This window comes from Oryctolagus cuniculus, chromosome 9 (assembly GCF_051225735.1).
Source record: "Oryctolagus cuniculus isolate XC-2025 breed Fujian yellow rabbit chromosome 9, ASM5122573v1, whole genome shotgun sequence".
Classification (NCBI taxonomy): Eukaryota; Metazoa; Chordata; class Mammalia; order Lagomorpha; family Leporidae; genus Oryctolagus; species Oryctolagus cuniculus.
Window position 1 is genome coordinate 116,083,731 of NC_142875.1, and position 25,800 is coordinate 116,109,530.

Below are 25,800 nucleotides of genomic sequence, written 5' to 3' on the forward strand. Positions count from 1 at the left end.
TCCATGGTACCACGCCAGCTACATTTTCTTAATCCAGTCATCAGTCCATGGACATCTGGGTCGATTCCATATCCTAGCTGTTGTGAACCAACGGAAAAGGAAGACCTTTGTCTCTCTCTCACTGTCTAACTCTGCCTATTAAAAAAAAAAGAAACATAGGGGCACAAATATATGTTTCATATGCTGATTTCACTTCATTGGGATATATTCCCAGGAACGGAATGCTCGGGTCATACAGTACATCCATTTTAGGTTTCTGAGGACTCTCCTGTCTTACGTAATAGTTGTAATAGTCGGTCCCCGTGACTCTTCCCATCTGCCAGGCTTTGTTCCTGCTTTCTCATTGTCTTCTACTAGTTACCGTATTCTTGTATCACAGTCTCTTGAAAAATATATCTTCCTTCTCTATCTCATAAATGTTTCTTTCCGTAATGTACTACTCCTTCTGCGGCTCCTGAAATAGAACTGGATCATTTCAACACAACTGAGATGACTGAAAAGGGGAAAAATGCTCCCTCTCTCCCTGCCCACTATTTGGATAACAATCTGAATTTTCTGTCAAAAGCCCGTTCTTTTAGACATGGTATTCTTGTATATCCCTTCCAGTCTTATACCATTTATATGATTTATAACTTTTTGCAAACTCTCCAATGTATATTAATAGCTTCAATGACCAAATTCGTTTGTTTTCAATCACCATTGACATTCCTAAATTTATTCTTAGCCACTTTTCCCCCCAGTATCTACAATCAAGTAGACTAAACTTGGATCACTTTGATCTTAATGTATCCAGGAATTCTATATTAGTTGAATTTCACTATTATCCCTCAAATCCACAGGACCTCATCATTACACACATTTAAAATTATAAGCAGAGGCTGGTGCTATGGCATCATGGGTAAATCTGCCATCTGCAGCACCTGCATCCCATGTGGATGCTGGTTGAAGTCTTGGTTGCTCCACTTCGAATCCAGCTCCCTGTTAATTCTCCTGGGAAACAGTACAAAATGGCCCAATTACTTGGGCCTGTGCACCCACACCAGAAACCTGAAGAGGTTCCTGCCTTCAGAGTGGCCCAGCTCTGGCCATTTGGGGAGTGAACCAGCGGCTGGAAAATCTCCATCCCTCCCTTCCTCCCCCCCCCTTCCTCTCTTCCTCTCTTTCCCCCTTCCCTCTCTTCCCCCCACCTCCTCTGCCTTTCAGAAAATTACATCTTTTAAAAAAAGTAAAATTATAAGTGACTCTGTAGTTTTAGTTATGTCAGATATTTTATTTTCCTCTAGAGAAAAATTCAAATTTCTTTGCCTGGCATGGAGAGTTCCTAAGCAGTCTGACAGCCACCTGTGTTTCTGTCGCATCCTTCACAACTTCGCCTGTGAACAGGACCTCATCTTTTGTCTGAGCACGATGTACATTCATCGTTTCTCAGATACACTAATCTTTAAATACAAGATGCTCTTGCCCATGTGTTTTTCTCTTTCTAAAATATTCTTTTTCAAATCTCCTTCTGATAATAGCTAACTTAAGAGTTATTTCTTGCCTCATTTAGTGTTACTTTCTGCATTCCCCAACTCCTTAAGATGGTGCTAGTCATTTTTGCCCTGTGCTTATAACAACTTGAGATTAGATGCTTATGTTAGTGTAATTCTCTAAAATTTAAATATCAAAATTATAAGTAGTATAATTTCCATTTGTTTACAAATCTCATTACTCTATGTACTTCTTTTTTTTTTTTTTAATCTGTGACCCCAGTCTTTTTATTTTTTTTTTTATTTATTTTTTTTTTTTTGGTTCTTTTTCTTTTTTTTATTTTTTTTTATTTTTTTTTAACTTTTATTTAATGAATATAAATTTCCAAAGTACAACTTATGGATTACAATGGCTTCCCCCCCCCCCCATACCGTCCTTCCCACCCACAACCCTCCCCTTTCCCACTCCCTCTCCCCTTCCATTCACATCAAGATTCATTTTCGATTATCTTAATATACAGAAGATCAGCTTAGTATACATCAAGTATGGATTTCAACAGTTTGCTCCCACACAGAAACATAAAGTGAAAAATAATAGATGATTTTTTAAATGATGATGAAATCAGAGCAGACCTATTGTCATGTTTAATCCCAGTGAGAGTCAAGTTGGGAGTTGATAATTTCTTTTTTTTTTTTTTACAGAGGATCAGTTTAGTATGCATTAAGTAAGGATTTCAACAGTTTGCACCCTCATAGAAACACAAAGTGAAATATATTGTTTGAGTACTCGTTATAGCATTAAATCTCAATGTACAGCACATTAAGGATATGTACTTCTGATAGGTTTCTATTGATAAGCCTAAACACAAAATTTGAAGAGGATAGGTGGGTTCAAATAATTCAATAACTTTTGCTCCTGACCATTGTATTACAAGAAAACAGTTTTGAAAATATCATTGAAATTAGGAAGATTATGCAATTTTTTTCTTTCTTTTTAGGATCAATTTTCCGCTTGAAATAAAATCACTTCCAAGGGAATGCATGCTTACTATAAAAGTGTTTGGCATTGTCTGTGAAACCAGAAATGCAGATTTACTGGCCTGGACTTGTCTTCCATTGTTTCCAAAAGAGTAAGTACACCCTTTGTGATTAATAAAGCTCCCATTCCAATAATACCTTCGTGGAACTAAATATTGTGTGATATATAGTCTGATGAGAAGATCAAGAAGATATTTTATTGTTAAATTGAGGTAACTCCATTTAAATCATGACTGTTGGAAGCAGAACTGAAGAGCAACGATGTAAAAATGGTTTTGGAAAGAGGCCTCATGCTCAACTTGTCAGCTGGGTCATTTGCAATGAGAAGGTTTTGGCATGACCAATTGCAATTACTTTTCCTTCTGACCAGCCAATTTCTCTGGAATTAGTAATTCAAAATGATTGAGATTAATGCTGTCATTTAGAAAGAATGGAAATCAAGGAATTCTGCCTAAAATAAAATCATGCGATGTAACTGGTTTACTGACCTTTTATTACCAAGAAGAAACATTTGTTGATTATCAAATAGTACTTTTTTATAAAAACATACCTATGATTTCAGGTATTCTCAGAACTAATGTTTATCACAAAATTGACTATTGATTTAACAATAAGATAAGACCTGGGAACTATTAATACTTAGAATATTTGATAATATCAATTAATTTTTCTCTACTATTAAGGGAAAATATTTCCAAAAAAGCTGAATTATTTTTCACATGACAAAAATTGTTTTAGAATCAAACTAAAATTCAGAACTTTCAAAATTAGAACCTATATTGTTATATTAATACTGTTGTAAAATGTGTCTACTCCTGTTCTTTTTTAAAAAATGGTAATATAAGAATGTAAAGAAATTTCTTTATCAGCTTTTGGTTCCCATGCCTAATCCAAATAAAAATTATCATCAAAGCAACCATGACCAATCTTTAAAATCTTCTTTATTGGATTAAGTCTGATCTGGACTTATCTGTGTGTGTGTGTGTGTGTGTGTGTGTGTTTGCCCTGTTTATTTTCATACTTTAGCCCATTTCTACATGTATGTTCTCTGAGGACAGGAAATGTATTTATCTCTGCAATGTCTATCATTTAACACAATGCCTCATATAAATAGGCAATCAGTAGAGATTTATTTACTAAATTGAATTGCAGAACAACAAAAGAATCAATCCCTATAGGAGATTTAGAATGAAATAAGATTTCCAAAGTCTGCAAGAAACAGCTTAGCCCCCAGAGGAATACCTACTGCTGGTAGCAGACATTTCAAAATCTGATTTGTATACTAAGAACTTTCATTACTTTCTCACTAGGAGTAGCTATACAGGTGTCCTTTCTCATGAGTGAGTTTCTTGAAAGTTTCAACTGCAGTATTTGTAAATCTGACATTTTTATAGAATAACAATTCTTGCTACTCCCTTAAAAAAAGTCCAATCCATTTTATTCTCTCCCTTTAGTTTGACATTATTTTGCATATAACTGTCAACGATCATTAAGCATCTAAGAAGTGAGAGATATTTTTGTCTTTCAAACAAGACTTTTCTACATGGTATAAAAGATACAGCCTCGGTGTTTTGTTGTTATATTACTAACACTGGTGAACATGTCACAGAGAGTGATCATGGGAGCAGGGCAACTGTGAGTGATGCTATCTGCAGCTGTCCTAGGCGATGTGTTCCTAAGGGAAAGTGTCAAAATTGTGGATGATGCGACAGAAAACACAGCTCACTTCAAACAGTACTTCAATAACTATTTGTAAATAGATTTCTAACAAACTGTTACTCGTGTATACCTGAAAATCTACCTATCTCCTGGGCTAAATAATTAAAGAATTCTAGTTCTTTTCTAAGACATAACAAATCCATTATGCTGGGTAACTGGGGGCATGCGGTGACTACCACTCGGCTGCTTGTTGTGAATTAGAGATTCTAACCCAATTTATCCCATGCAGATACATTCAGATCATGGCAAATTGGTGAATTAATTCCATTTGCTTTCCTAGAATGACCGCTGCTCATAAATTAGGTATCCAGCCTATCCCATTTACAGGTTGAATTGCCCATAGCTAGTCATGTGAAGTTGCAATGAGAGCTTGTGTCATTGTGTTTCCCACATGTACACAATCTGAAAACAGAGTGAAAAGCTTTTTATCTCTTTATTGTTTTCAGAAGTTGATTTCAGTAGAACCTAGAGTGATTAAACGCATATAAATCAGGTATGGTTGCATCACTAACATGAAAATAGAATGTTCAACCTGTGAACTCACCTGCAATTCTAATTTTTAGAGAATCCTCAAGACCAAAGGCAAAATTTTGCCCACATGTTTTATAATCCTCTGTTTTTCAGACACGATTTTCACTGCATCTGTATTCATAGTGTCTCTACACTGCAGCAAAAAAGTATTATCCTCACCTCAACAATTTCCACGAACTCCTTTCTCTATTTGAGTTTGAAACAAGTAGCACTGTGGTCACTTAGCATTTCTAAATTGTGGTAAGCTGATGTAGTACAGAGATTCTCTGTGCTAATTGAAAAATAAATTTGGGGAGGGAAGAGAGTATAAAACAGGTACTTCCTAAAAATTCTAATTTAATTGGTTTATGGTCTGACCTGAACATCAGTATTTTTAAGGCTGCTAGGATAAGTGACAACCTGGAAAAATTAGAATGTTTTACACAATTTCAAAAGAAGCTTATAGTAAAGCATTTTGATTCCTTACAAAGTTGCTGAGTAGCTCCCACTGTGGTGTGTTCTTTTTCTAAATAAATAATATTTATTTGAAAGGCAGAGTTACAGGGAGGGAGAGGCAGAGAGAGGAATCTTCCATTCATTGGTTCACTCACCAAATGACCACCAATGGCCACGGCTGGGCCAGGCTGACATTAGTAGAGTGGAGCTTTTTCTGTGTCTTCCAAATGGGTGCAGAGGCCCAAGCACTTGGGCCATTTTCCACTGCTTTCCCAGATGCGTTAGCAAGGAACTGAATCAAAAGTGGATCAGCTGAGTCTCCAACTGGTGCCCATGTGGGATGGTGGCATCACAGACATAGGCTTAACCTGCTACACTATAGTGCCGGCCCCTGTAGTGTATGCTGTTACATTTATCTTCATTATCAAATCAAACAAATTCAGAATTCCTTATGCCCTTCCTTCCTGACCAAGAATAACCCTCAGAGTTCACTTATTCTAAATAAGTCATTTACAGATGAAAAACTCTAATGGGAAGTCAAAAGGCTTGACATAGATTACCAGCTACTTAGAAATAGAAGGACCAGAATATAGGTCTGACTTCTCCCCCATGTGTCTTATTAACACATGCCTCCCTTATGTTCTTGATGAACACACTAGAAAAACACAGTGCCCTTTAAGGGCCTCCTGCCTCAGTCTTGCCTGGTCTTGTTCTTGGACTCCAAAAATGTTAGGTCTATTAGAGTTACCCCAAAGGGTCTTTAACATCATATCCTCTGTTTCTGTTGGCTGCTCAGTTTAAGAGTCCTTCCTCATCTCTGGCTCCAGAATACCAGCAATGGATGCATAGAATCCTATAGCTAAATTTGATCATTATTTTATTCAAACACTTTTTACTGCTTGAGGAAACAAGGACCCAGAGAGAATAGACTAGCCCATCTGTATTCCTGATGGTTTTTGTAGTCCATGAATTTGTACAATATTTAAATAGAAAACACCCTAGGGATAATCCAAAATTTTTACTTTTATTTAGCAAATATAAATTTCCAAAGTACAGTTTATGGATTACAATGGCTTCCCCCCACTTAACTTTCCTCTCACCCACAACCCTCCCAACTCCTGCTCCATCTCCCATTCCATTCACTTCAAGATTCATTTTCAATTATCTTTATATACAGAAGATTGATTTAGTATATGCTAAGTAAAGATTTCAACAGTTTATACCCACACAGAACATAAAGTGTAAAATACTGTTTGAGTACTAGTTATAGCATTTATATTGAACAACACATTAAGGACAGAGATCCTACATGAGGAGTAAGTGCACAGTGACTCCTGTTGTTGACTTAACAAATTGACACTCTCGTTTATGATGTCAGTAATCTCCCTAGGCTCTTGTCATGAGTCACCAAGGCTATGGAAGCCTTTTGAGTTCGCCGACTTCGATCTTATTTAGACAAGGTCATAGTCAAAGTGGAGGTTCTCTCCTCCCTTCAGAGAAATGTACCTCCTTCTTTGATGGCCCGTTCTTTCCACTGGGATCCCACTTACGGAGATCTTTCATTTGGGTCATTATTATTTTTTTTTTTTTTTTTGCCAGAATGTCTTGGCTTTCCATGCCTAAAATACTCTCATGGGCTCTTCAGTTAGATCCGAATGTCTTAAGGGCTGATTCTGAGGCCAGAGTGCTGTTTAGGACATCTGCCATTCTATGTGTCTGCTGTGTATCTCGCATCCCATGTTGGATCGTTCTCTCCCTTTTTTATTCTATCAGTTAGTATTATCAGACACTAGTCTTGTTTATGTTATCCCTTTGACTCTTAGACCTATCAGTATGATCGTTTGTGACCTGAAATTGATCACTTTGACTAGTGAAATGGCATTGGTACATGTCATCTTGATGAGATTGAATTAGAATTCCCTGGCACATTTCTAACTCTACCGTTTGAGGTAAGTCAGCTTGAGCATGTCCCAAATTGTACATCTCCTCCCTCTCTTATTCCCACTCTTATATTTAACAGAGATCACTTTTCAGTTAAATTTCTTTTTTTTTAAACATTTGCATCTGTGAAGGCGCTGTTTTTTTATTTTTTTTATTTTTTTTAAAGATTTATTTATTCATTTGGAAGTGGAGCAGCTGGGTCTCGAACTGGCGGTGATATGGGATGCCGGCACTTCAGGTCAGGGCTTTAACCCACTGAGCCACAGTGCCGGCCCCTTAAATTTCAATACCTAAGAATAATTATGTGTTAATTACAGAGTTCAACTAATAGTATTAAGTAGAACAAAAAATACTAAAAGGGATAAAGTATTAAGTCGTATATCAACAGTCAGGACAAGGGCTGATCAAGTCACTCTTAATCCAAAATATTTTAAAATGTTATACATGGTAGTATAATGACATCTTATTCAAAAATCTCAAAGTATAAGAGTGAACAGTTTATTTATGTGTCACGTGAGAAGAATTTGATGGAAATTTGATTTTCAATCTAATGGGAAGATTGATGCCAGGATAATTGTCACTTCCCCTTCACTCTTCTGGTCTGTCTGTGACCACCAGCAGAACCTAAAAGCTACTTGAAAACTTTCAGTAAAATGATTGATATTTTTTCCTTGGAAACTCAAAGAAGTTAAGTTATTTAAGGCTAGTTAAGAAAGACAGGTTCCAGATATTCTGACATAAAGAAATTATGATGTTCTTTCCACTATATGAAACTATTCTCTGTATATTCTGCCTTCATGACTTTTGTTATCCAACTTTGTAAATATTTTCACCATTGTAATAAAACTTACCTGATGGTCCCCATATACCTGATGTCAGAAGTTTCCATTTTCATCTTTTTGAAAATAGCAATATTCATTTCACATTATATATGAAGTACTTCATATGCATATTTATATTTGAATGGTAGAATAACAGGCATCTTCTGTCTACTGATTTGCCTCTAAAAATGCAAAAACTGGAGCTGGACTGGGCCGAAGCCAGGAGTCCAGAACTTGACTCAGATTTCCCACATGGGTGGTAGGGACCCAAGAGATTGAATCATCACCAGCTGCCTTCATGACTGCTAATCAGCAGGAAACTGGATCCGAAGTATGAGGACTCGAATCCAAGCACCCCTAAATGGGATGCTGGCTTCCCAAGTGAACAGTTTATATATGTGTTACGTGGGGAGAATTTGATGGAAATTTGGTTTGGAAATGGCTGTACCAAATGGCCACCATTTTTTCACATCTTGATCCCACTAATCATATTCTCATTCGTTATTTACAGAAGTCTATGGATGTATTTGAGTTATTATTCTTGTAATAAAAACATGTTCAGAGAAGAAGTTGTGGTACAGCCAATTAAACAGGTGCTTGGGATGTCTGCATGTGTATCAGAATGCCTAGTTCAAATCTAGGCTACTCTGCACTTCCAATCCAGTGTCCTGCTAATGCACCTGGGAGGTAGCAGTTGATAGCCCAAAGTCCCTGCCACCCACATGGGAGATGAGGATTGAGGGATCGAGTTCCTATCTCCTAGCTTCAGCTTTGTCCAGCTCCAGCTTTTGTGGGAATTTGGGTAGTGAATCAATGCATAGAAGATGTCAGTATCTGGATGTGTCTCACTTCACCTTTCAAACAACATTTTTGAGACAAAGTGCAAGTATAGTCATTATTAAAAAGTTTAATTAGCTGATATAAAAAACACAGCCCTCAGAGTAGTGTCCAGTATTTATTTTATTTCCCCATTGAGTGTTCCTAATATCAGCTTCAGTTGAGAGCTAGTAGAAGTGCATTCTCTGTATGCCTTGTTTCCTGATACCTCCCATCGTCCACACACCTACATCAGGTGTTCTGATTGATTCTGCCCTATGTGCCTTGGGTAAGGCCATGATGACTGTTGCTCCAGATCCCATCCACAGATAAAGCCCAGACACTGAGCTTTAGATTCTTGAGTCCCCTCATCCTCATAGAAAATAGCTTGAATCACTCAGATTTTTGAAATGAAATGCAGCCAATGGAGCTTCTAATTGGGATTCTGCTATCATGACCAGGGCTTACTGGCACTTGTTGTATAATTGAGGCTCTCACATCTACCGTAGACTCTGGGACTTGCTGGCAATTCTGCATTGACCCTTCTTGAACAGTCCAAAGAGGTGCTCTTTTCACAGAAGCGCTTTGTCCCTGCCATGTGACCCCTTGCTGGAAGCTCTCCCTCTCTGGTGTCTTTGTTTCTAGATCCCATCTCATCTATACTGGAACCAAAAAAAAAAAAAAAAAAGTGTGGGGGAGGTAGGCACTGTACAGTGAGTGAAACTCAGGAGCTCCTTCTGCCTATCTACCACGTGGCCCTACATCTAATGAAGAGGGGCAAACTGGACACGTAGGATGGTCGTGTTCACTCTGCTTCCTCTTTCTCTGTCTCTTTCAGCCACCTCAAATCTCAGGACACAGTAGACTTTGATTTTGCCAAATTCTTCTTATTCCTCATAGCTGTAGACACTTCACCTTGAACAGGTGTATTTTCTCTGAACGTTGTGGGGTCATTATGATCTGCGTATTCCAGATTTCCTGTTAGATGTACACTTTCACCCTCTTTCCTCCTGCACGATACTCATCCAAAGCTTTCACATGCACATGGGTGTTTCAGGCCATTCTGGGCGGATTTAATACTCTAAAAGACAATGGGGAAATTATATTATCAATTATATCATTTAATAATTATTTTAAGAATTTTTCTCATCTTTATCCATGTTAGACTAACCTTTATTTTACCAACACTGATTCCCTGGTATGGTTAGGCAAAAAAAAAAAAAAAAAAAAAAAACTTCGTATGAGGGAGGAAGGAAACAAATCAAATTTTTTACTTTAATAAATATAAATTTCCAAAGTACAGCTTTTGGATTACAGTTGCTTTTTCCCCCATAACCTCCCTCCTACCCACAACCATCCCATCTCCCACTCACTCTCCCATCCCATTCACATCAAGATTCATTTTCAATTATCTTTATATACAGAAGATCAATTTACTATATACTAAGTAAAGATTTCAACAGTTTGCACCCACGCAGAAACACTAAGTATAAAGTACTGTTTGAGTACTAGTTATACCGTTAATTCACATAGTACAACACATTAAGGACAGAGCTCCTACATGAGGAGTAAGTGCACAGTGACTCCTGTTGTTGATTTTAACAACTGACACTCTTGTTTATGACATCAGTAATCACCCGAGGCTCTTGTCATGAGTCGCCAAGGCTATGGAAGCCTTTTGAGTTCGCCGACTTTGATCTTCTTTAGACAAGGCCGTAGTCAAAGTGGAAGTGCTCTCCTCCTGTCAGAGAAAGGTACCTCCTTCCTTTATGGCCCATTCTTTCCACTGGGATCTCACTCACAGAGATCTTTCATATAGGCCATTTTTTTTTTTGCCACAGTGCCTTGGCCTTCCAGAAACAAATCAATTTTTTAAAATGCAAAATGTATCCTCCTAGAAGAAGATTCTTGACTCATACGAAAAGATCTGCCCAATAGTGTTTGGAAATTATACTCCCTTGAGCCTATACTTTCTGACAATATATTTGGATAGATAAAATAATAAAGGTAGTTCTCAGAAAGCTATTAAAGGTTTAAAGAAAAAATTTATTTGCTGGATTATTTCCCTCATGTTTTGCATAAGTCTCTTAAATGACAGAATGGAATTATATGTTCTTTGTGAAAAGACGCATTGTTTTACAGGTCTTCATAAACTTTAATTTTATTGTCTTTTCAGCTCTACACATGCCATTTGGTACACTCTTTTCAGTGATTATCAGGACATTTTACCGATATTCTAATATTAATTCAAAGCCATGTGTTATATAAGGGTTGGTGGATTTGTATGTTATTGATGCTGCTAAAAGGATTCATGAATCCTTCCCTGTTTAAAGTCTGTACTCAATGCACACTCATTTACTTTTATAATTTACAACTGATTTTTAAAGTATCCCAAATATGAGTAATCTTTCTGTTTATGCCTAAAAAAATTTCTTCTATGAAATCTTATAACTGTTTTGACTCAGCAGATCATATGTTATGTTAATTTGTATATATTCACTCCATAAATTTAGAATACCTATGTGAATGCCCAGGCAATTTAGTCAATTTGTGAATTGAAGAATGTTCTGAAGAGTTAACTTGCTTATCAATTTACAATAATCATGACTCCAGGAATATAAATCTAAGATCTTTAGTCCCACCTTGAAATCACCATCAATGGTGATTAAGAATAAATGCTACCTGTTAGATACTATTGTGGAAATAAGTTTCTTATGTGGAAAATAAATATTGACATCTTTGAAAATAGCCATGCATGTGGTGTATTAGAAATGAGCTATTAATCAGTGCCTGGGCTTCTCTTCAGCTACTGATTCTGTTTACATTTTCCAAAAGGAAACAGTTTTAGATAATAATAGCTTCCTGCATGAAGTGACTCCTATCTCTGTGTGTTGTCTTTTGCAGAAAATCCATTCGTGGGTCTAAGCTATTCAGCCTGACATTGCAGAGTGAGCCTCCTGTGGAAATGATAGCTCCGGGAGTGTGGGACACGAGTCAGCCATCCCCACTGACCCTGCAGGTAAGTGTCAGGCTATGAGATTAAAGCACACATGGCAAGTGAGGGCTGATAAATAGCTTGTTGTCAATTACAGAAACAATTTCCTCCAGGATCACACATTTTAATAAGCTTCCCTTCTTCTATCCTCCTGAGATTTGTGAAACCTTTCCTGCTTTTATTTTACAGTCAGTACTCTGAAAGCACTTCCCTCCAAGCTTATATAACAGCAATTTAAAACCATTCTCCATCAAATAAGATTATGAAAGAGAGTGATGGAGTGTTACCATTAATATACTCATTATGTGGCATTCATTTTTATCTTCTATGTCAAAAACCAGTTATGGGTACACATTATTGACTTGATTCCCTACCCACACATGCTTCTGCATTTGGTCAGGTTTTTTTAAATCCCTTCTCTTGTACAATTTCTAACTAAGTAGCAATTCTGTGAGTAGTGGGGGAGAAACTGCAAGCAAAATCTATCTATTATACTGTTGTTATTTACTAAAATCCCTTTTATTCTCTTTGACTCACAATCATGAATGAAATGCGATAAATGGCTCCAGGCTTTGGTCCCTGATGCTGTCAACTTCTTATTTGTTCATAATGGTAGTTGATCTTATTGGTTAAATATGAATCACAGATATTTTCATACATGGAAATGCGGTGAATAAAGACTTTCCATCTCTACTGGAAAAACTGAGAATTCCTACCTTGGCCCTTGGCAGTACACTGTATGGTAGAATTTCTCAGCTTCAGCACTACTGACATTTTGGACCATATAATTCTTTGTGTGGGGTCTGAACTGTGCATTGTAGGATGTTTGGTAATACACCCCTGGCTTCTACCCACTGAATATCAAAAACAACTCCAAGCTCTGACAACAAAAACCATCTCTGGATACTGTCAAATATCCTCTTGGGATAACATGTTCCTCAATTGAGGATCTTTGCTCTGGAGGAACTTAGTAGAGTTTCCAGACACTTGAGCTTACAGGTTGTGGCAGAGGAGTATGGGAGGGTATGGGATTTAGAAAGATGAATAGAAGGAATGGAAGTGAAAAATTAATAATAGTGAAAATATGGCTTCACTTACCAAATAGCACCAGACACCCTATCAAAAAGCAACCAAATGATCCAGTTCTAATCTGAAAACATGATGCTAAAAAAGAGAGAATATTCAGATTACATCCTGGTATAACACTGTGGACACTCAACACGTGAGGCCCCATTATAACAGGATCGAAAGAATCATCTCTATTATAAAAGAAGGGAAGAGATAAACAATAAATTCCACAAGCCTACTATATTAATGACAAAGAAAGCAAAGTGCTGGTGGTCCAGCTTAATCACATTGAATACTCATTCATATAACATACATGACTACTCTGAACCAAATATTGTGATAAACACCTTTACAAAATTGACTGCACATATAATGCCAAGACAGGGAATTCAAAAAGTGCAAAGTCTAGTGAGAGACATTTTCACAACTCACTGTGATTCTATCTGGCAAATGCTGTATTGTTTGCAGGGACACTAATGGTATTCTAAATGAAAGCAAAGAAATGCATAAAGTCTGAGAACTGAGTCCTAGGAGAAATGACATTTGAATGCCTTTAGTGGCGTGAGTCCATTTTTATCATCTAGTTAGAGGAGAAGACGATCCAGCTATATAAGAATGCACAATGGTAAAATGAAGATTCTAAAAGGGGCTGGCAATTTTAGAATCTGACAAGTTGGCTAAAAATAAAGAACAAAGTAGAAGTGGTGGAAAGATCTTTAAGGTGCTAGATTGTGTGCCAGACTTGGACATGATTGGACTATGAGTCATAGAATGCAGTTATGGTAATGTTCCAGAAAATACCCTAGAAAGCAAGGAGAGTGGATATATGGACACTGTTTGACAAACACCTAGGTGATCTAAGTTAAATATCCAAGGACCAAGACTTAGAAAGACAGCAGCAAAAAGTTATATTTCAGCAACTTTTTTAGACAGAAAGGAGTAGAACTTTATGGAGGAAATAAATAAGAAAACAGAAACGGGTTCCTGAGTCAATAGAAACATCTTTAGTTTCCAAAAAGCATTCAGAAAATAGATGGTCTTCAACTGAGAAATCGGATGGATTCAGTTTGGGATTCATTAAATTTTATAGGAGCCAGGGGCATGTCCAAGTATAGATATGAATTTTATTGTGCACTATTGCATGTCAAATCCAGGCCACCTCAGCCGAGTGAGGTCTTTGAGTCTGGCCACTGCTAGAGCTTTGGGGATTTAGATTCTTGATTTTAGGGACCTTGGAGCAGGAGGAAGTAGTATGGTAGGAGAGGTATATTAGGCTATCAGATGGGAGACACCTTGGTTTTTCTCAGGAGAGGGAAGAGGCTCATTTAAGAACTGATTTTGGCACTGTCTTCTGAACTACACATCTGGCACAGATTCAGTGAAATCCAAAGGAAAGTTTCAAGCATTCAACAGCTGCACCGATTTCAAGGGGAAACCTGGACCCATAACAGAATCTTTCAGAGAGGGGACAGGACATATAAACATTGCACCAGTGGAGCGATTAACTCATCTGATTTTTACACAATCATTTAAAATGATATACAAAGAGCCTATCTGTGTGCTTTTTAATTGCTGATGAAATATACAAAATAAGAACTTTTATGGTGGTAAAATCAAAACCTTTGATAACCAAAGTCAGTGTAATTACATACCTAAATTTAGAGCAGAATCTTTTGACATAATGATGGTGAGGTGATGGGGGAAATAGAAGCAAGTTGTGCAGCCGGTGTTTTGTTGAGTCAGTATGGGTCTTGGAAAGAAATCAAGCTGAGAATGAGGAAATCCGAATTCTAGTCTTGGTTCTTTAAAAGAAAATATTATTTGAACAATACACATAACCTTCCATAACCACCTCTGTGCAATGGAAGTGTAATAACTCTGCCTGTCTGTCTCCTGTCAGGTCTAGACTCTTCCAGTTGCCTTTATTAAAGGGATGCCCACCGCCTTGCTGTAGGTACCCCTAGCATGACTAGGAATGATAGGTCACAGTGTGAATCCTTTCAGTCAGTTAAGTTACCAGTCTCTGCAACGTGCTGACCAGGAGCTGTGAATAGAGTGAAGTAGGTCTTCCTTCAGAGATGCTCAGTATTTCATCCCTCATCCCGAGTCTCCCCCAACCGCCTGCCTGTCCCTGAAGATGATACAGTAAGAAGGCCCTGTCACTGTTCGAGAGCTGACAGTGGAGTAGTTGTCGCATGTGAGTTAATGTTGTCCTGGTTCAGTTCCATTTTTCTCTCTTTAATCATCTCCTCAGTTGTGTCTAAATTCACTCTCACCTTCTTGTCCTCATCTCACTTAGCCTTGTTAGGTGATGCCCCATTTCGTAGGTGCCCACTCCAGTGCAGGTTTACCGACCCTATGCTGGCCCTCTCTGCTCTTTAGTACTGTCTCTTCCCCCATACTGCGGAGTCTCCTCCTCTGGCTTAGGTGTTACTGCCCTGCTGGGTTCCCCCCAACCGTTCTCAACATGGCTCTCCTTTTTGCAAAATAATTTTATTGAGATATAATTCATATACTATACAATTCTCTCATTTAAAGCCTGTGAGTCAGGGTTTGGCACATAAGATTACACCTCTGCCTACATCTCTATCATCTCATGAATGCTGGTTTGAGGCCTGCCTGTTCCATTTCCACTCCAGTTCCTTTCTGGAGTGCCTGGGAAAGCAGCCGAAGATGGCCCAGCTTCCTGGGCCACTGCCACCCATGTAGGAGACTTGGATGTAGCTCTGGGCTTTTGGCTTTGGCCTGGTCCAGTCCCTGCTGTTGTGGCCATTTGGGAAGCGAACTAGAAGATGGAAAATCTCTCTCTCTCTCCCTCCCTCCCTTTCCCTTCCTCCCTTCCTCCCTTCCTCCCTTCCTCCCCTCCCCTCTCCTCTTCCCTCCCCTCCCCTCCCCTCCCCTCCCCTCTTCTCTCTCTCTCTCCCTCCCTCTCTCTTTCTCTCTCTCTCTCTCTCTCTCTCTCTGTGTCTTTCTCTCCCTTTCTGAAGTTCTGCCTTTCAAATAAATAAATATTTAAAAAATCAAAAGAATATAAATCAATAGTTTTATAAAATGTTCCCAGATTTGTACAGCTATCACCACTGTCAAATGTAGAACATTTTTATCACATCAGAAAACAAATCCCACACCCGTTAGCTTTCTCCTCCTATTCTGCTGTCCTCTCTAACTCTAAGCAGCCACTAATCTTTGTCTCTGTGAACCTGAGTATTCACATTTTATGTTACTGGAACCATACAATGTGATCTTTTGTGATGGCTTCTTTCACTTAGCATCAGGTTTCCAAAGTTAATTCATGTGATAGCACGAATCTGTAGGCGTTCTTTTTGATAGTTGAAAAATGCAAATCTTTAGATACAGTGCATTTCATGAACCTGTTCATCAATTGCTGTACCCTTTGTTTCCACCTTTTGCCTGTTAAAGACATCATTGCTATAAACTTTTGCACATAAGTTTTTTGGGACGTGTGTTTTCATGTCTCTTGTGCAAGTAATCAGCAGTGGAATTACTTGGTCTCAATTATTTCTAAGATGTTCTTCATAATGCCTATGGAGGTTCACTTCTGAGTCTGCACCTGTAGTTTCCATTCCTTCTTACTGCAGGCTTCAGGCACATACGTGGAGAGTCCCATCCTTACCGAAACTCCCTCTCGGATATTCCATTGGCAGCTTCAAATGCAACAGGGCCCAAACTGAGCCCATTTTCTTCACCAAAATCACTTTTGTGCCCTGAATTCTTTATGTCTACTTATCCCCACTTATCCCTCACAGTCTCCCTTTGCCTCATTTTTCTCTCTGCCATCCATATTCAGTCCTTATTGTATCCTGCCAATTTATCGCCCATATTTTTAAGTCTATTCTCTCAGTTCTTCAGCTCATCCTTCCTTATTCAACCACTCCCTCCTATATTACAAATGTTCAGCTGCTCTTCTTGGCTTTATATGGTCATTGCCTAATGCAAAATCTGCATATTCACAAGTATAATCTTTGTAAAACACTAATCTCAACCCGTCACTGTCCTACTTTCACTTGTCAATAACTCAGTACTACCTAGAGGATTAAGCCAAAATCTGTTTGATGGCTGCTTGCCCATTACTTCTCTTGCCAATACGTGTAATGCTTCAACCTTCAGTAAGTTTGAAAATATTGTAGTTTTTGACATATACTTTCCTGCTTTTCTTTATGTGCATTTATGAATATTGCCTCATATCTGCAATAGACTTCTGTACTTCTCTCTTTTTTTTTTTTTAATTTATTTGACAGGAAGAGTTATAGACAGAGAGACAGAGAGAAAGGTCTTCCTTCCATTGGTTCACTCCCAAAATGATCGCTATGGCCGGTGCTGGGCCAATCTGAAGCCAGGAGCCAGGTGCTTCCTCCTGGTCTCCCATGCGGGTGCAGGGCCCAAGAAGTTGGCCCATCCTCCACTGCCTCCCGGGCCACAGCAGAGAAGTGGACTGGAAGAGGAGCAGCCGAGACTTGAACTGATGCCCATATGGGATGTCTGCGCCACAGGCAGATGATTAACTAAGTGAGCCACGGCGCCAGCCCTATACTTCTCTTCACCATCCCCTACCCACCCCTCCTCTATGTATGTCACCATTACTCATCTTTATGCTCCATGGACTCTCCACTATGCATCTCTTATACCCTTCCTGTCTTTCACCACAGAATTAAGTGCCCTTCTACTATGTTCATATAATAGTCAATAGCATTTTATCAATACATTTACCATGTTGCATTTTTTAAATTTTTATTTATTTATTTATTTGAGACACAAAGAGAAAGATTTTCTACATGTGGGTTCATGCCGTAAATGCTTGTAACAACTAAGGCTATGCCAGGCCAAAGCCAGGAATGCAAAAGTCAATCAGAACTCCCATTTGGGTGGCAAATTTGGGAAACCAAGTCCTTGAATCATTATCTGCTGCCTCCCAGAATGCACAGTAGCAGGAAGGCAGATCAGACTGGATCAACAGGGCCTCAGCGCAGCATTCTGATACGGGATGCAGACTGTACCAGACACCTGCCCTCCACATTGTATTCCTTTCCCAGTGAGAAATGTCTAATGGGATTGAGAATATTTTATTTCCAGCAACTATCACAGAACCTGGAATATAATACTGGTTCAATGATTGATATTCACACATAATTCTGATCACTACAAGAACCCAGCCACAGACATTTTTATATTTAGCTCTTTGGTCCATATATCTGAACCTCAGTACCAGAATGCTGTTCTTCCTCCTCTCAGTGGGCCCTCTCCTTAAACCAAAGATCTTTCCTACTCACTCAGAGTATTTTAGGTGGAGGGAACAATCTTATTTTTTTATATTCCAATGTATTTATTGATGTTATTGGTAATAACAAATCCTGAACATTACCTAAATGTCCATCAGTCTTCCTGATTAAGTAAATATAGCTAATCAATTCAACATTCAAAAGATAGAATTACGCATAATGTTAAAAAAGCAACAAAAAATACCCTGTGTAATCATGACCCATTCATGTATATGTAGAAGTTATATTTTTTAAGAAGCAAGAGTGCCTGGCGCCACAGCTCACTGGGCTAATCCTCCGCCTGCAGCGCCGGGACCCCAGGTTCTAGTCCCAGTTGCTCCTCTTCCAGTCCAGATCCCTGCTGTGGCCCAGGAGTGCAGTGGAGGATGGCCCAGGTCCTTAGGACCTGCACCCACGTGGGAGACCAGGAGGAAGCACCTGGCTCCTGGCTTCGGATCAGTGCAGCTCGCCAGCCGTAGCAGCCATTTGCAGGGTGAATCAACCTCTCTCTCTCTCTCTCTCTCTCTCTCTCTCTCTCTCACTGTCTAACTCTGCCTGTCCAAAAAAAAAAAAAAAAAAAAAAAAAACAGCAAGAAGCAAGAGACACTTAATGAAGAGGTTATTTAAAGCAGAACATCAGGAAGATGAATTGCCAGAAACTTTATTTTTGATTTTATATCTATATGCCTGATTTAAATATTTATTTTACTGTGTATATTTATAATATTTCTACATATTTTTTAAAAAAATAGCTCTTTTTGTAATACTGCTAAAAGCATTTTGGAGAAATGTAACCACATGAATAGTTGCCCACAAGCCACAATCATTCACTGATACATATGGGATAGAATTTACCTCAGCACACTGAATTTCAATACAATGACTAGAAAAGAATGGGCTTACATTTTTTCTTTATAGATGTTAATTTAAAATTCATTTTATAGTAAAATCCAATACTATAGTTAAATAGTTTTCCTTTCTTAAACTTTTAGCATGTCACTGACAACATGGTAAAGAACCTTTAAAATAATATCATACTTGATAAAAATCCCTTGGGAAAACAATGTGTTATTATAGATTGAAGGCGAAGGGAATTTCAGAAAGCTCACCAAAAAATGAAATTAAAAAATTATTTTGGTGCAAAATTTATGCATGATTTCTTCATAATACACATTTTCTCTTAAAATGTCCTCCTCCATACCCTAAGAACTATAAATACCCTGCTAAATATGTATCTTAGAGAAACTTAGAGATTCATCATCCTGACACTTGCACAAAAATGTTCACAGCATCAGCACCCGCTACAGCAAAACCAAAGGCTAACGTGGAAACCACCAAAATATTTTGTAACAGGAAAATAGTTATATTAATTCTGTTATATCCGTCCACAGTAATACTACAATGTGAAAATAATTACATAAACATATGCTGAAAAGAAGACACAAAAGAAACATGCAGTGTGAACCCATTTATATCCTGGTTAGGGACATAGATTCAGAGAGTAAAACCTAGGAAACAGGGATCAGGAACTATCTGGGAGTAGGGGGAATAGTTTGATCTAGAAGGAGCACACTTGGGGGGCTTTGAGAAGCCAGCAGTGTTATGTTTCAGGCCTTGACAGTGATTTAGAATTTTCCTCAAAATATGCATGTGTTTTTTGAACACTTCTCTCTATGTATATTTATCATAATTTAAAAACAAAAATAAAGCAAAGCACCCTATACCACTATGCCTTAAATCTGCAGTTCCTGATGACCAGTATTCTACAGTTTCAAGGCACATCTCAGTCTTATTATTTTTTTTGACAGGCAGAGTTAGACAGTGAGAGACAGAGAGAAAGGTCTTCCTTCCATTGGTTCACCCCCCAAATGGCTGCCACGGCTGGTACGCTGCACTGATCAGGAGCCAGGTGCCAGGTGCTTCCTCCTGGTCTCCCATGAGGGTGCAGGGCCCAAGGCTGGTGCGCTGCACTGATCAGGAGCCAGGTGCCAGGTGCTTCCTCCTGGTCTCCCATGAGGGTGCAGGGCCCAAGGGCCTGGGCCATCCTCCACTGCACTCCCTGGCCATAGCAGAGAGCTGGACTGGAAGAGGAGTAACTGGAAAAGAATCCAGCGCCCCAACCAGGACTAGAACCCAGGGTGCCAGCGCTGCAGGTGAAGGATTAGCCAAGTGAGCCACAGCGCTGGCTTCAGTCTTATTATTGATATGGGGTTCTTAGAACACACAGTTCGAGTTGCAGTGTAACAAATTTATTACACTCACTGCAAAACCACCATGTGCACTCCTCTTTAATGACTATTTCCTTGAAACTGACCACAACTGCTACAGAGTGGTCAGTAACCTTCCTTCCTCTGAACTGTAGTAAAACCTATGTTCTTGGAACAGGGTAACAGAATCATGAGGATCCAATCCAGCCCAAGAAACACCCAGTGGGCATTACTGTGGGAGTGGGCAGCAGGGGTGTTTACAACTGCTCCCACAGCAGTCCCAAATCTTGAAGGAGCTTTGGTGGCCAACTTTAAAGGGGGAACGGGTATGAAGAAGTGGAACAAGATGGTTGAAGGCAACACAAGTCAGTGTGTAATGAGGTGTGATTTGGAAGGGGAGATGATCTGGTCTGAATATTTTGTGGCACATTAGAGGAAAGACCCCATGATGTTGTTGTTGTTCTTGAATACTCAAGGCTTGAGGTAGAAGTGTGACAAGTAGGTTTTAGGGAACATGTGGTTTAGACGCTTAGAGGTTGTCAGCCACACTGTAGGAGGAGGAGCAGAGTCGTGTATTTGCCATGTTTACTGGTTTCAAGTGTGTCTTTGGGGAGCTGTGCATGAATTGTTCCCATTTTTTTGTTATGTATACATATTCTCTTCACTTGCACTTCAGGTTTCCTGGAGGTAGTGGACACCACTTGTATTTTATAATTTCCATGATACTCAAAAGTACTCTAAAGCAAGTCCATGAGTCTAGACTTTGGGAAACTTCTCTCTTGTAAAAATTATGACGAAAGGCAACTGGGAGAAACACCAGTATTGTCTATTGGTGATTTAATCATCAGCAACTGTTTAGCTTTATAACTCAGGAAAAAAATGTATTTTGATAAAGGGACTCTCTCATATATTGAATATAAAAATAATTTCCTAAGTGAAATAATTCAAACCTTACAACAGATTTGTGCATATGAGTACTTTGGAATTCTAATCCATCATCTTTAGCTTTCCTCATCTTCTGTGATTTCCTTAGGACCAACATAAAATTTGACTAATCTGTTAGATGCTATTTCTATTATTTTGATTCCAAGCACTTAAAAAGCAGTAGGACACATAAAGAATAACATGTGAACTGCTAGTACTGAATGTACCTCCATGTAAGGCACTGAGTTAATCTTTTGAGATTAATCGTCAAGAGGAAAAATTTGCTGCAACATTTGTCGCTCCCCCTCTTCGTGGAGGAACGACACTAAACCCTGCCTAGGCTTCATATCCGAGTCACGGCACCATTATGTCGCTCCCCCTCTTCGTGGAGGAACGACACAGGACCCTGTGCTGTTCTTTCGTCTGCTCGGCCCTCCCCAGGTTTGCTGCTGGTTCTTCCTGGGTTGGCTACTGTCCCTTCCACCTCCGTGGAAGGGCGGTTCCCCCTGGCCACTTTCCCCACTTCCGCAGGGGAGCGGCACACCGCCGGCCGGCTCTCTCGGGGGCTGCACAGGTGTTCCCCTTAGATGTTCCCCTTAGATGTTCCTGGTGCATGCCGTCTCTCTCCTCCTTTATAGTCCTCCTCCGCCAATCCCAACTCGGCTGCCCACACGCCGAGTACGCTGCTCTCCTCCAATCAGGAGCAAGTCCTACAGTTTATTGGCTGAACTGGAGGCAGCTGTGTAGAAGCTGTTTTCTTCTCTCCCAGCGCCATATTGTGGGAGAGCAGATGCATAGAATAAGTCTTAATTCCAGTAACTTAGTCTAGTCCGAGTTGCTCCCCACAACATTGTTTTGGCTTAGCATATCTATTACTTTTCTCTTTTATCATGTTGGAGTATCAATTGATAAAACAATTATATAAAAATAAGAATTGCAACAAATTGTAGAGATTATAGCATGAAATTTCAAAAATGTTTTCAAATATTTTAGCTACATTTCAAACTGTAACTCACATGGTCTATAATGTTACCCAAGTTTCTTTGAGTCAAACATAATATCATTTATCAGAGAAAACTAAACTATGTAAACTTTTCTAGTTTTAAAATAAAAGATAAGCCATGTGTGATAACCCTAAGAAAATACACAGAACACTGAAATATCCATTCATGGACGTAGTTTGGAACTGTCTTTTTAAAACTGTTTTATTTACTAGCATCAGATTAACGTTGAGTCTTGGTTTAATTAAAAGCACATTGAGACAGTTATAAAGGAAGCATGAATTCATGGAAAAATAATTGCTACTCTCAACTTTCATCAATTTCATAATATTTTAACACTGAAATGTACAAAGGATATAATCATAGCATTAAGCAAAATACATTTAGCTTTAATGCAAAGTTTATATATTGTTACTACTCCCATTTCTCTCTCATACAGCAATCGTAGTTGCCAATCTATAAAATTTGTCGAAATTATTGGCCAAATAAATCATTCAAATGCATACATTTTTAAACACTAAGTTCAAATTCTAATGATTCATTTAAAACTTATTTTAAAGTAATAGCACAGAAAACAGTTGTTCTTTACTCTCTATACCTCTATAAAGCAGACCAGTAATTGGAAAATGCAGAGATACCATCAATACAGGACAAATCATTCCTTTATTTCAGATTGATTTTCCACCTACTGGATGGGAGTACATGAAACCTGATTCTGAAGAGAATGGAAGTGCTCCTGAAGAACCACCGAAAGAATGTTTGAAACATATAAGCAGACTCTCACAGAGACAGTCTCCTGTACTGTAAGTGTCTGGGATCTGGGAATGCCTTTGGCCTGCTGTCTGTGACGTTATCAATCATACTTGAAGCACTCCTGTCATTGGAGAGTGAACTTTCCTTCCCACAAAGTTCCTTTAATTCCATAAAGCCATGCCTGCTGAGTGGCGTATTAATGTCTAGGAGGTGACCAAGTTATTGTTATGCTTTGAAAGATGATTTTTCCTGTGATGATTTTAAACTTTAAGTAAAAATGGTGCAAATGATTCTATTCAAAACAACAAAGCAGAATGTTGTGAGAGAGATGCCAGCACAGAACAGTGACAGCCATTGCTCAGTCACCCTCAGGTGGGTAGGAAGTTGTTCTAATTAACAGAAAAAGTAAAATTTAATTGTCATGGCGAACTAAGAAAAGAACAGCAATGAAATCATATGTTAGTAGTGCTAAAATAGTGACTAAGCAGTACTTAGATTTTGTCAAGAAGTAATTCTCTAAATAAAACTAAAATACCAGGAGAAGTGAGGTGACATTTTTGCTTGCTACTTGACAGTGTATAAGTCACAGCTGTGTTCATTAATAATATGCTAAAACTGAGAAAGTAGTTTTATATACTATGTTATTACATATTTTATATATTAATACATACATACTATGTTAAGATATGAAACACAATAAGGCATCTTAGCAAAAAATGTGAGATATTTGGAGGTTCTGTTCAGGAGAGTTAGGTGATCTGAAGAATCTCTGAGTGATCCATGTGGCAACAAGTTCAAGAATGGATTAGAGAGGAGGTAACAGTGGAAACAAGTGGTACTGTAAGGTGGTTAATACCTAAGGCAAGAGGTCATACTGCCTAGAATTAAGGTGATGAAATAGATATTAGTTGAAATGGCAAGAATTGGCATATGTATTTTAGAACTTGAGGAGACATGAATTAGTGATAAAATGGAACCAAGGATTAATTCAGTTGACAAACAAAGGAATCAAGGTGAAGTCAACAGAGAATCCAAGGTTTTGAGCTGGTCAGCAAGGCCTCTGTTGAGAATCATACTGGGGCACTGAGCATGATCAATGTCCTCTCAGTAATCTTGTCCTTTCCCTGTTGTCTAATTTGAACTGACTTTCTGCTTTCCCTCATTCTTGTCAAGCCAGCGACATCAGCCTTCAATAAGTTCAACTATGTTAGACCCTCTCTCATCTCAAAGGCTTTTTATCTGACATTTTCTCTGCCTGAAATTCTTAGTGTTTCCATGAATAACTCATTACATTCTTTAGATTTTCAATGAAATGTCAACTCCTTAAAGAGGTCTTATTTGACCACCAGTTTTTCTGTCACCATGCTGTCATATTTACTTGTGTGCTGTCACACTGAACACATGCTACTGCCATCCTATTCACTTGTGTATTTATTTCTAGTCTCCCTCATTAATTGTTAAGAATTGGTAGTGCAAGAAGCCTAATCCACTTGATTATCATTGTATTCCCAACGCTGTGCACGGATATGTGACTGATAAATAATGTGGGTGGCTATGGACCTTTGGCCTACTGCTGAAGATGCCACTTGGGATATGTGCATTTCATATCAGATGCTTGGGTTTGAATTCCAGCTCCATTTCCAATTCTAGCTTCCTGCTAACTCAGACCCTAAGAGGCAGCAGGTGATGACTCAAGTATTTAGGTACCTGTGCTTATGTAAGAGATCCAGACTGAGTCAGAGTGGCTCCTAGCTTCAGCTAGATTTGCCCAGCCCTAACTGGCACAAGCATTTGAGGAACAAACCCGTGGATAGAGCATTTTTCTCTGTTTATTCATCTGTTCCTCTAATTTCCTTTCAAATAAAGATAAATAGTTTTTTTTTAAAATAGTATCTATAAAATGTTTAAAAACTACAGCATCCTTGTATAAAATCTGGTATGAAAATGAACCTGCAGAACTAAGCTGAGGGAAGTCTCACAGTCCCCATACACTGCCCATTGTCATCCTGGATGACTGTCACCCTAAGTGAGGCATCCTTTTCTACTTCTTACTAAAAAATAAAAATCCTTACATGGAACAGATGTTTCACAGGTAACACACTAATGTATTTGTAATGAGAGATTTTTAAATATTAAAAAGATGTAATGCTTTGAAATTTTAAATATTTTCAAAAAAACACAAATAATCACAGTAATTGCCTTTAAATATTAGAGATTTGTGTTTTTAAATTAACCCTAGTAAAGTCTACTTGTTTTAATCTTCACTTTCTATTTAAGTAAACACATATGTAAAATAATAAGCTGTTTCATCTACTCCTGCACAATTATTAATGTTCAGTACAGTACAGTTTCATTCTGAATGGTACAAGCAGATGGGGAACAGCCCTCAGTGTTACAAAACTTGTGTTGGTCTCAAATTAGTCTCAGCTTCCAAATACCACATTTACCATGTAATTGGTGTTTTAAGTATTCCTCTTTTCAAATTGATCAAATGTAATCAGATTCAGGAAGTTCAGACTCAATGACATTCAGTTAAAATGTACCTTGTGATATTTATAAAAATCAAAAATTTTGATATCAACCAAAGAGTGCTTTCAAATAGGAGGGAAACTCCAGAATGAAAGAAATAAAAATATTCGCTTTGAAAGAAATTAATACTTCCACTTCCAGCATGAAGAGCTAGTACCAGACTAATTGCCCTCACTCAAAGAATGATGACAGGAGAAAAATACATACACACCAACTGTTTTAGGATTGAACAGGTAGGACTTGAGCTAAGTCTCACGATTAAAGTGGCGTTCGGCCT

At 38.4% G+C, this 25,800-nt stretch overlaps 1 protein-coding gene across 4 annotated transcripts in view; it reads left to right on the forward strand.

The window, feature by feature from the left end:
* Positions 1–25,800, forward strand: part of PIK3C2G (phosphatidylinositol-4-phosphate 3-kinase catalytic subunit type 2 gamma) — a 403,205-nt gene that overhangs the window by 92,068 nt on the left and 285,337 nt on the right. For all 4 annotated transcript variants that reach the window (XM_017343356.4, XM_089303889.1, XM_051850300.3 and 1 more), the window contains 3 exons: positions 2,468–2,599; positions 11,675–11,789; positions 22,914–23,044. In XM_017343356.4, coding sequence (XP_017198845.3) covers positions 2,468–2,599; positions 11,675–11,789; positions 22,914–23,044 — 378 coding nt within the window. The remainder of the gene's footprint in view (positions 1–2,467; positions 2,600–11,674; positions 11,790–22,913; positions 23,045–25,800) is intronic.